The sequence below is a fragment of the Bubalus bubalis genome, chromosome 9 (genome assembly GCF_019923935.1).
Source record: "Bubalus bubalis isolate 160015118507 breed Murrah chromosome 9, NDDB_SH_1, whole genome shotgun sequence".
NCBI classification, from domain to species: domain Eukaryota; kingdom Metazoa; phylum Chordata; class Mammalia; order Artiodactyla; family Bovidae; genus Bubalus; species Bubalus bubalis.
In genome coordinates, this window is record NC_059165.1 from 61,400,997 (window position 1) to 61,413,167 (window position 12,171).

Genomic DNA, 12,171 nt, shown 5'->3' on the forward strand with positions numbered 1-12,171 from the left:
CTGGACACTGGGAGACTCCTGACTAGCTAGACAAAGCTAAAGAATCATTATCATTGTTCCTCTATGACTTAGCACTCACACTCTTTGCAATCAGTTGCCATTTGTTTGGAGAAGGCAGTGGCAACCCACTCTAGTACTCTTGCCTGGAAAACCCCATGGATGGAGGAGTCTGGTAGGCTGCAATCTATGGGGTCGCTAAGTGTCGGACACAACTGAGCAACTTCAGTTTCACTTTTCACTTTCATGCATTGGAGAAGGAAATGGCAACCCGCTCCAGTGTTCTTGCCTGGAGAATCCCAGGGACGGGGATAGCTTTGATAGGCTACCGTCTATGGGGTCGCACAGGGTCGGACACGACTGAAGTGACTTAACAGCAGCAGCAGCAGCCATTTGTTTTTATATAAATGTATTGGAAATAACCTATCAAAGCAGTAGTGGCTGTTTCTGTTTGTTGAAATAGTTTTCTGTGAACGTTTATTTCTGGCTTCTTGTCCTTGGACTATATGAAACCCAAAGAGATGTTTATCACCCTCATTATCGCCATCGTAATAGCTACCAATAACCTAAAGCTTCAGTGCAACAGAATAGAGATTTGAGAAATAGACCCATGCATGTATGGTCAATTGATAATAGACGAAGATACAAAAACAATTAAATGCAGAAAGCATAGTCTTTTCAACAAATTGTGCTGCAGCAATGCAAAATCCATGTGAAAAACAAAAATTTCAATCTATACTTCATATCATATATATAACTTTACACAAAATGAATCATGGGCCTAAACATAAGAGTGTAGAACTGCTGAAGAAAAAAACAGGAGAAGAATGTTTGTGACCCTATGTTAGGCAAAGATTTCTTAGATGTAATGCTAATAAATGGATACATTTCACTTAGTAGATAGTTAATTCAAACTCTTTAAAATGAACTCTTTGCTTAATAATTACAGTGTGTTCTAGAGAGGCTCTTTTGGTTAAAGAAACAAAGGTTGACTAAGGCCAGCAAATTTGAAATTCTGATCTAGCTTTCTCCTGCATTCTTCTCAGGGCAAAACTGAAGTAATACGAAGGGAAGTCATTCATGGAGGCTGAGTAGCCTGCTTCTCGGTTCTTTACCACATCTCCTCTACCATTATACCTTTGGTTCATCCATCCATTCATCATTGGTGTCATGACCTTGACTGTATCTCTTGGCTCCTTCCTTTTAATAAAACTTTGGCTTCTGCTGCTGCTGCTAAGTCGCTTCAGTCGTGTCCGACTCTGTGTGACCCCATGGACTGCAGCCTACCAGGCTTCTCCGTCCATGGGATTCTCCAGGCAAGAACACTGGAGTGGGTTGCCATTTCCTTCTCCAATGCATGAAAGTGGAAAGTAAAAGTGAAGTCGCTCAGTCGTGTCTGACTCTTAGCAACCTCATGGACTGCAGCCTACCAGGCTCCTCCATCCATGGGGTTTTCTGGGCAACAGTACTGGAGTAGGGTGCCATTGCCTTCTCCTGCTGCCTAATTATTTTGACATTTTGCAAGTTTGACTCCCAGAGAGAGAACCTGATTGACCCAGATTATGTTTACATATTTTTGACCACTAAATAGGAGTGTTCAGTCAGCAATATGGTCCAGTCACCAGTGGCTTGCAGTAGGATTGTGGAGACTATAGGGCGTTGACTGACAGGGGTCCAAGGGAAAAAGTAGGTACAGAATGTTGGTATATCAAATGTGATCTGTACCTTTAACTGGTACCATGAACAAGCAAATTTTCTTTAGACAGGACCATGGGTGTGACAAATACTGTTGTGTAGATGTAGTTATTGTGTTGTACAGTAAATTACTGATGTTCTTACTTTCTTCTCCCAGAAACCATTGACTATCAATATGTTTTCCAATTTTGACTCTCTTATGGTGTAGCCTGCTTCTAAGTCAATCCCTGGCAGTTAGTGAAATAAGTATATAAAGAAGGAAAACAGAGGATAAGAATCTTGGATTAGTTTAAAGTTGCTATCAGAGATCTTTTAATATATTCCCCTGCATCTGGGTATATAACACCCATATCATATCTTTCAAAGAGACAATTAGTCTATACTTCTGTACTTAGTCTATTCCTGGGCGAGCAGCTCCCATGGTATTTAATCCATTTTTTTTTCCTGATAGGCTTCATAGTATCAATCCTATAATGGTCATCCTGATATTTTTTTTCAATTTATTTATTTTAATTGGAGGCTAATTACTTAACAATATTGTAGTGGTTTTGCCATACATTGTTATGAATCAGCCATGGGTGTACATATGTTCCCTATCCTGAACCCTCCTCCAGCCTCCCTCCCTATCCCATCCCTCTGAGTCATCCCAGTGCACCAGCCCTGGGCACCCTGTCTCATGCATGGAACCTGGACTGGTGATCTGTTTCACATATGATAGTATACATATTTCAATGCTATTCTCAAATCATTCCACCCTCGCCCTCTCCCACAGAGTCCAAAAGACTGTTCTATACATCTGTGTCTCTTTTGCTGTCTCGCATATAGGGTTATCGTTACCGTCTTTCTAAATTCCATATATATGCATTAGTATACTGAATTGGTGATTTTCTTTCTGGCTTACTTAACTCTGTATAATAGGCTCCAGTTTCATCCACCTCATTAGAACTGATTCAAATGTATTCTTTTTAATGGCTGAGTAATATTCTGTTGTGTATATGTACCACAGCTTTCTTATCCATTCATCTGCTGATGGACATCTAGGTTGCTTCCATGTCCTGGCTATTATAAACAGTGCTGCGATGAACATTGAGGTACACATGTCTCTTTCAATTCTGGTTTCCTCGGTGTGTGTGCCCAACAGTGGGATTGCTGGGTCATATGGCAGTTCTAGTTCCAGTTTTTTAAGGAATCTCCACACTGTTCTCCATGATGGCTGTACTAGTTTGCATTCCCACCAACAGTGTAAGAGGGTTCCCTTTTCTCCACACCCTCTCCAGCATTTATTTGTAGACTTTTGGATAGCAGCCATTCTGACTGGTGTGAAATGGTACTTCATTGTGGTTTTGATTTGCATTTCTCTGATAATGAGTGATGTTGAGCATCTTTTCATGTGTTTGTTAGCCATCTGTATGTCTTCTTTGGAGAAATGTCTGTTTATTTCTTTGGCCCATTTTTTGATTGGGTCTTTTATTTTTCTGAAATTGAGCTGCAAGAGTTGCTTGTATATTTTTGAGATTAATTCTTTGTCCGTTGCTTCGTTTGCTGTTATTTTCTCCCATTCTGAAAGCTGTCTTTTCACCTTACTTATAGTTTCCTTCATTGTGCAAAAGCTTTTAAGTTTAATTAGGTCCCATTTGTTTATTTTTGCTTTTATTTCCATTACTCTGGGAGGTGGGTCATAGAGGATCCTGCTGTGATTTATGTCAGAGAGTGTTTTGCCTATGTTTTCCTCTAGGAGTTTTATAGTTTCTGGTCTTACATTTAGATCTTTAATCCATTTTGAGTTTATTTTTGTGTATGGTGTTAGAAAGTGTTCTGGTTTCATTCTTTTACAAGTGGTTGACCAGTTTTCCCAGCACCACTTGTTAAAGAGATTGTCTTTTCTCCATTGTATATTTGTGCCTCTTTTGTCAAAGATAAGGTGTCCATAGGTGTGTGGATTTAGCTCTGGGCTTTCTATTTTGTTCCATTGATCTATATTTCTGTCTTTGTGCCAGTACCATACTGTCTTGATGACTGTGGCTTTGTAGTATAGTCTGAAGTCAGGCAGGTTGATTCCTCCAGTTCCGTTCTTCTTTCTCAAGATTGCTTTGGCTATTCGAGGTTTTTTGTATTTCCATACAAATTGTGAAATTGTTTCTTCTAGTTCTGTGAAAAATACCATTGGTGGCTTGATAGGGATTGCATTGAATTTATAGATTGCTTTGGGTAGTATACTCATTTTCACTATATTGATTCTTCCAATCCATGAACATGGTATATTTCTCCATCTATTTGTGTCCTCTTTGATTTCTTCCACCAGTGTTTTATAGTTTTCTATATAGGTCTTTAGTTTCTTTAGGTAGATATATTCCTAAGTATTTTATTCTTTTCGTTGCAATGGCGAATGGAATTGTTTCCTTAATTTCTTTCTATTTTCTCATTATTAGTGTACAGGAATGCAAGGGATTTCTGTGTGTTGACTTTATATTCTGCAACTTTACTATATTCATTGATTAGCTCTAGTAATTTTCTGGTGGAGTCTTTAGGGTTTTCTATGTAGAGAATCATGTCATCTGCAAACAGTGAGAGTTTTACTTCTTCTTTTCCAATCTGGATTCCTTTTATTTCTTTTTCTGCTCTGATTGCTGTGGCCAAAACTTCCAAAACTATATTGAATAGCAGTGGTGAAAGTGGGCACCCTTGTCTTTTTCCTGACTTTAGGGGAAATGCTTTCAATTTTTCACCATTGAGGGTAATGTTTGCTGTGGGTTTGTCTTTTATAGCTTTTATTATGTTGAGGTATGTTCCTTCTATTCCTGCTTTCTGGAGGGTTTTTATCATAAATGGATGTTGAATTTTGTCAAAGGCTTTCTCTGCATCTTTTGAGATAATCATATGGTTTTTATTTTTCAATTTGTTAATGTGGTGTATTACATTGATTGATTTGCAGATATTGAAGAATCCTTGCATCCCTGGGATAAAGCCCACTTGGTCATGATGTATGATCTTTTTAATATGTTGTTGGATTCTGTTTGCTAGAATTTTGTTAAGGATTTTTGCATCTATGTTCATCAGTGATATTGACCTGTAGTTTTCTTTTTTGTGGCATCTTTGTCTGGTTTTGGTATTAGGGTGATGGTGGCCTCATAGAATGAGCTTGGAAGTTTACCTTCCTTTGCAGTTTTCTGGAAGAGTTTGAGTAGGATAGGTGTTAGCTCTTCTCTAAATTTTTGGTAGAATTCAGCTGTAAAGCCATCTGGTCCTCATCCTGATATTAGATTCTATTATTTCCTTTTCCCTTGCATGCTGCTTATTTTGCTGTTTTTCTTCCTGCATTAACCTCTTTTAAGCCTGAATGATAGTTTTTCTCTTTCACTCCATAGATTGAAAAAAAAATTTTAAGTTTTCTTTTTTTCCCCTGAAGGAAGTTCCAAAAAGCAAGCTTGAATTTGCCTACACGGGAAACTATTTACATATCATTTACATTGTATTAGGTATTATAAGCGGGCTTCCCAGGTAGCACAGTGGTAAAAAGTCCACCTGCCAATGCAGGAGATGTGGGTTCGATCTCTGGGTCAGGAAGATCCCCTGGAGGAGGGCATGGCAATCTACTCCAGTATTCTTGTCTGGAAAATCCATGGACAGAGGAACCTCACAGACTACAGTCCACAGGGTTGCAAAGAGACGACTAAAGTGACTTAGTCATCACTTTAGACACGACTAAAGTGACTTAGCATGCATGCATGAGTGTGCATGCACACGCACACACATGCACACACACATATTATAAGCAATCTGGAGATGATTTAAAATATATAAGAGGGAATTCCCTGGGTTAACCACTCTGCAGTTCAACTGCATGGGGCATAGGTTTGATCCCTGGTCAGGAAACTAAGATTTCACATGCTGTGCAGCATGGTCAATAAATAAATAAATAAAATAAATGTACAGAGGATGTTCATAGAATATACTACATGATTTTAAATAAGGGACTTGAGCACCCCCAGATTTTGGTATCTGTGGGAGTCCTGGAACCAGCCTCTCACAGATACCTCACAGTTGTCTCAAGGGACAACTATATACTCTTGCTTCTTAGTACTTTTCACCCAGGCTAACTTTTTTGGCTTGTTATCTTCAGTTTTGTTGGGATTCTTAAATCTTGATGGTCAGGGTCTTAGGATCCCATAGAGAAGCTATCATATGACTAGAGAAATTAAGCTTGCATTTGCTTTTTTCTACAAGTATTGTATATATGATGATCAGGTTGAGAATTTGGCTGGAGTTAAAACGACTTAGAGATGGAACATCATGGAGTCTGAGGAGAACGTGTTAATGAGGAAGGGAGGACAGGTTCCTTACCTGGGGCATTGTTTCTCAAACTTAAGTGTTTCTAGGAATCACCTGGGCATCTTGTTAGAGTGCAAATTTTAATTCATCAGGTTTGGGAAGAAGCCTAACATCTGGGATTCTGCATTTCTAACAACCTCCCGGGGGAGGTTCACAGTGCTGGCCTGCAGACACACTTTAAGGAATAAGAACTTTGGGGTTTCATGTTTCCAAACAGCCACCTCTGAACCGGAGCTCCCTGTATCAATCCTCATCATTGCCAGACAGCGTGAACAGTCCAAGTCTGAAGCAGGTGGTAAAATTCAAGGACAGCACAATACCAGATAAACTAAAAAAGAAGTATTGTTCAAACCAAAAAGAGCTCGGAAAGGTAAGACTTTTTTTTCTTTTTTTTGTCAGAAACTTTTTAAAAAGACAGTCTCTTTAATCTTTATCTCATCTTCTCCACCTTTCTGGGTTGGGGGTTGCTTTTGCATAGCTTTTGGCCTTGTACTTTTACTTTTATCTCCTCTTTCCTTTTTTTTTTTTTTTTTTTTTTTTTTGAGCTTCTTTAGCCATGGACTTTATTGTTTGAATATTTGCAATTATTATTCTATACACAAATGTTAATTCCTCTTTCCATTTTCCTTTTCTACATCTGCACCCATGTATAAAGTATTTAATAATAAATATGTTATTATAATTTTTGAAATGATATCACTGTATTGTCTTCCCAACCACCTTTTTTAAGATCTGAGAGAATACAAGGGAACTGTGATTGAGAAGGACATTTATTGCTGTTTTATAGGCATTTGGACAGAAATAACATCATAGAGCACACTGGTTTGCTGGAAAGCAAATTCTGAAAAACTTAGTCCTCATCCTGTATCTCTCCTTTAAAAAAGAAATCTCAATACATTTAGCTATTTTATAAAATCAGTGTATGGCATTATAGAAAAATAGAAAATTCAAATAAGCAAAAAGAAGCCATTGCAAAATGTACATAATCACACAGGCCAGAGATAATTACTGTTAATAATGTATAGCCTTTCAGACTTTTTTTAATGCAAATATATTTTTTCTTTTATTAAAGAGGCATTACAAAGTACATGTTTTCTAACCTACTTAATGATGTGATATTTTCAAGTTAATGAAGTTAATTTATAGCTTACTTTTTATTCCCTAATAGTAATCAATAATGTGTGGATATGATTTGTTTAACCAAGATCCTGTTACTGATCATTTAATTTATTAGTAATTTTTCTCTATTGTAAACATCCTTAATAGCCAAATCTTTCTACATATCTTTATTTTCTTAGTAAAACAAGTGGAATTATTAGATCAAAGAGTATGCATATTTTTAATGAATCTCCCTACACTCCTTACTTCCCTTGGTTTTTAAACCTTTAACATGAGGATTGGGGTGGGGGGAATCTTGTCTTCAGGGCTTAGGTCTAAAGAAAATGGTCTCCCTCTGTGACATCAATATGACTCAGATGCTGGAGGAAGATTCAAACCAGGGGCCTCTGATTGGTGATTTCTCCAAGGTGAGTTTGGTTGCACCATATATTTCATCCTGTATTTTGGATCTGAAACTTATCTGCTTGCAGAGGACACTAAGTTTAATTAATATGCGTCTTTAGCAAGTACTCACTGATAACCTGAAGGTGCTGTAGTGGTAGATCTAGGCCCTAAGCCTTTCATGAGAAAGTATCCCTTATTCACTCTGGAAATATCTACAGAAGTAGAAAAAGTATGAGGCTTTCTTTTTTCTGTTTTTTGGTGGTGCCCTATGGCATGTGGAACCTTAGGTCCCTAACCAGGGGTCGAACCTGTGTCCCCTGCAGTGGAAGCACAGAGTCTTAATCACTGGACTGCCAGGGGAGTCCCAAATATGAAGCTTTCTACTTTTTTAAAAAAATATTTAAAAATTATATAAATCATATTTGGTGACTACAGAAAAGATAGAAAATGGAATCTACCCCAGATCTTATCAGAGTATTATTGTTTCCGTTTACTATTTTTTTGGTGTATATTTCTGGTGTATATTTTGGTGTATATCTGTACGTATTTTCACAAAGACACATGCATGTGCATAAATACACTTTTTGTTTTTCCATGTTTGTTTTGAGGTTTTTATTCCATCTCCTTTGATATATCAGGAACATCTTTTCATGTAATAAATAGTTCTTCATCATTTCATCACTTTTAATAGCACACTATTTCTTTTTTTTTTTGGCTGCCCATAATTTCCTGATAAATCCTTTCTTGTTATTTACTTCTACAATTTTTCCTTATGAACTGTACCAAGATGGACATATTTGCAGCTAAGTCTAAGAATTTTTAACATTCGTAATTAGTTCCTTAGGTTCAGTTCTTAGAAATGGGGTCGTTGCATATGCACATTGAGACCATTGATTTCTGAAGGCATCTGGGGTTTTAAATGTCATTTGGATAGGACAATATATGGGTCATGATTTCAAATTTGGGTATAGAGAACTTGCTGTTTTTTTAGTTCTTGGGTATTTCTAGGTATGTGCACTGCCAACCGTGTCAGGGAAACACCAAGATCTGAAGTACGTCAACCCAGAAACAGTAAGCAGATTTCTGGAGATGGTAACTGGTTACATAAGCTGCCATCTGGTCTGTTCTGTCCCTAAAATCCCCACTTCCATTTGTATTTCTTTCACTTTGTTCACTCATGTGGACTCTGTACTCAGCTGAAGCTATGTTAAAAGTCTCTCTTATATGTCACCTTTGTTTGTAATTAAGCAAATGATATATAATTGTTACATAAGAAAGGAAGGAGGAAGGGGAAGGGAGAAAAATAAAAATCACCCAATTAGGCTGGCCTTACATCCTGGTTTACATGTTGCAATTCCATTTATGCCTATTACTGCATATTATTAATAGTGCTCTTGTCACTCTCAAAAGTATTCTAGTTTGTGCAATAATTATTTTGTCACTTTACCCATAGGTCTCACCATCAGAGATAAGCACTAGTAAGACTTTCCTTATGGCCTTACAGATTTTATTCTGGTATAATAAGTTTTATAAAAATAGTATCATAATCATGTAATTTTGTAGTTAGCTTAGTAAGTCATTGTAAACATCTTTCTATATCATTTTAAAAAAATCTATATTATCCCTTTGATGGCTATGTAATATTCTGTTATACTGATAATATATAACTTTTTTAACTAAACCTCTTTTATTGAGTATTTAAGTTATTTATAATATTTTGATAATCTAAAGCAATGGTGAGATCAACATTATTGTGCCCTATCTTTATGTACTTCTGTTTACTTAAGATGCTAGAAAAGAACTTGCTGAAAATGTAATTACATTTATTTTTTTTATAAGTATTTACAAAGTTTCCTCTGGAAAGTTTGAACCAATTTATATAACCACATGTAGCTTAAGTTTCCTCCTCTGGATATCAACCCTTTCCTTCCGTATCCCTTTTGAGAAACTCGCTTCCTAATCTTACAGTGGAGGGTGGGGAATCATTTCTCATTTCTTCTTGTAAAATTGAGACCTCTAGCTGCTACCTGTGCCCTTACAGAAATCCTTGGGTGTCTTCTCAGAGATTGATTGCAGCCGTGTCTTCCTCCAAATAAGTAGCTTAAATCTTCTCCCTTGTGTCTTGGCAGTACTGACTATTTTGGTTCTCCAAAAGGCCATTGCCTGTTTTAATCTCTTACTTGAGGAGGGTTGGTGGGGGGCGGTTGCACCATTGCCATGTTTCAAATATAGGGGGACTTTGGAGGCTGGGCATACAGTGGGATCCTGAGTGACTAAAAGGAGTACACATTAGGAACTGGGTGACTGGCTCTTCTCTCCCTCCAAAGAGGCAGGGTATTTAGTCATAGTTTCTGTACAGGTGGCTGCCTTACTATCAGGGGAGTTCCAGGGTCTGATTGAGAAATTTTATATCATCGATTGCCGCTATCCATATGAGTACCTGGGAGGACACATTCAGGTAAGGTTATATTGAGGACTTAGCAGGGGAGGGGCTAGAGATACCACTTAAGAAGTCTAGGCAAAGGGTCCTGCGACCTCTGGAACCAGGGCAAACATTATACATTTGGAATACATCAAGGTTGTCAGTCCTCATTCCTGTTGTAATTCTGTGAACCTTGAGCAATTTACTTTCCCTTTCCCTCCTAGACCAATCTGCCTCTTTCCTATAGAAGCCAAAAGCTCCTACCTGGAAATAAAAACATTAATCCAGGGACTGAGCAGCACTTTGCAAACACTTAATGCTTACAGACATTTCTCACAATAATCCCTACACTTTAGGCAGTTCTGTTCTATAAATGTTTATTGAGCACCTAGTATATAACCAAGCTCCATGCCAGGCCCTGGGGGTAGATTCCAGTTATTTCTAAGTGTTGGCCCTGTTCTCTCGCCCTTAAGGAAATACTTAATAAAATTATTTTACAGGGAGCATTAAACTTTCACAGTCAAGAAGAACTATATAACTTCTTTCTGAAGAAACCCATTGTCCCTTTGGATAACCAGAAAAGAATAGTCATCGTGTTCCATTGTGAATTCTCCTCTGAGAGGGGTCCCCGAATGTGAGTGTCTACACGAGGAGGGGCCATGGAGAGGGTGATGGATCTTGAGTTGGGACTTACAGGCAGGGAACCTTCCCAGCCCAGTTCAGACAGAGACTGACTGAATGAATGATTTCCACTGTAGTTTAAAGAATGTTAAAGAGGTGGAAGGAAGAAGTTTCTACAATTCAAAGGTTTGAAGTAGTGAAGGAAAAGGGATTTGGAATTAGGTACCAATGGAGGAAAGGAGAAAGAGCAGTGCTACTTGCACCTTGTTTTGCAAAAATAAGATCTGGAGTTCCTTTTGAGGGTTAGGAAAAGTCTATTCTTCCTTCCTTTCCCCAGTGAATGACCCATGGAATCCTGAACTTGCTTTTTCCCATCTCACCCATCTCTGGATTTTCTCTAAAGGTGCCGTTCTCTGAGAGAAGAGGACAGGGCTCTGAACCAGTATCCTGCCCTGTACTACCCAGAGCTATACATCCTCAAAGGGGGCTACAGAGACTTCTTTCCAGAATATATGGTAAATCTTGGATGGGGCATGTGGGGCAATGGGATAGCCCAGACTTGGGGGAGCCAACTTTAACATGCAGCTCCCAGGGCCTGCAAAGCCCTCTGAGAAGAAAGTGCTGTTCCTTCTAAGCCACTCCCTGTAGCATCTCTATTATACCTCGTGCGCAGACTGTAGGCATCAAGAGGATTCCTTACTCTGTCCCTTGCCTTTCAGGAGCTGTGTGAACCACAGAGCTACTGCCCGATGCATCACCAGGACTATAAGGCTGAGCTGCTGAGGTGTCGAAACCAGAGCAAAGCATGGGAAGGAGAGCGGCAGCTGCAGGAACAGATTGCCTTACTGGTGAAGGATGTGAGCCCATGATATCAGGTCACCTACTGGCTGCCTGGGACTCACCAAAAGGCACTGTAGAAACCCTGAGCAGAAAGAGGCCATCTTCTATGCAGCCTCTTTTCATTCTAAGATGTTAAAAGATGTCAGCAAACCAACAGGCTGCCAAACTAATGAAATCTCAGGCGTGGGGATTGGTTACATTTTAGTAGAGCTGCTGGCTAGTGAGGAAGTCCTCGAGCTAGTTTTCTAAGGTTGAAGCCTTGGGTTTCATGGAGATTTATGTTGCTTCAGGGGGCTGTTGCATTCCTCTTCCTAACTACTCACGTCTTCTCAGAGGTCAGCCAGATCTTTTTCCTGGGCTCTGGCTATGCAAGAGAGAGTTGAGAGAGTTGTCCATCTTCTTTCTCTATATTTTCCTTCTTTGTCTCCCTCTCTCGTCTTTTTTTAAAAATGGAAATATAAAATAAAAAAAAATGGAAATATAAACATTGATGAATGAGAAAAAATCCTAGAAGATGTATGTAAGGAAGTAATCACCACATTTAAACTCCTTCAGACAAAGATATAGCCATCTCTATTCATAGCTGAGGCCAAAGTGCTTTTCTCCAGACCATGGTTCTCAAAATTTGGGCCCTGGTCCATCAGCATTATCTGAACTTTGCTTGAAATGCAGGTTTTCACAGCCCACTCCAGACCTACTAAATCAGAATGTCTGAAGTTAGGGCACAGAAATATGGGTTTTAAAAATCTCCCTTTCAGGTGATT

General features: G+C 38.6%; 1 protein-coding gene across 7 annotated transcripts in view; it reads left to right on the forward strand.

The window, feature by feature from the left end:
* CDC25C (cell division cycle 25C) overlaps positions 1 to 11,898 on the forward strand; it is a 36,177-nt gene extending 24,279 nt beyond the window's left edge. For 5 of the 7 annotated variants that reach the window (XM_044947613.1, XM_006070853.3, XM_006070850.3 and 2 more), the window contains 7 exons: positions 6,239 to 6,391; positions 7,446 to 7,547; positions 8,533 to 8,595; positions 9,884 to 9,982; positions 10,447 to 10,580; positions 10,971 to 11,082; positions 11,287 to 11,898. In XM_044947613.1, the coding sequence (XP_044803548.1) occupies positions 6,239 to 6,391; positions 7,446 to 7,547; positions 8,533 to 8,595; positions 9,884 to 9,982; positions 10,447 to 10,580; positions 10,971 to 11,082; positions 11,287 to 11,436 (813 nt within the window). In that variant the 3' untranslated portion in view covers positions 11,437 to 11,898. The remainder of the gene's footprint in view (positions 1 to 6,238; positions 6,392 to 7,445; positions 7,548 to 8,532; positions 8,596 to 9,883; positions 9,983 to 10,446; positions 10,581 to 10,970; positions 11,083 to 11,286) is intronic. The other 2 variants (XM_006070852.3, XM_044947615.1) reach the window with 1 other exon arrangement.
* Positions 11,899 to 12,171: the final 273 nt, after the last annotated feature.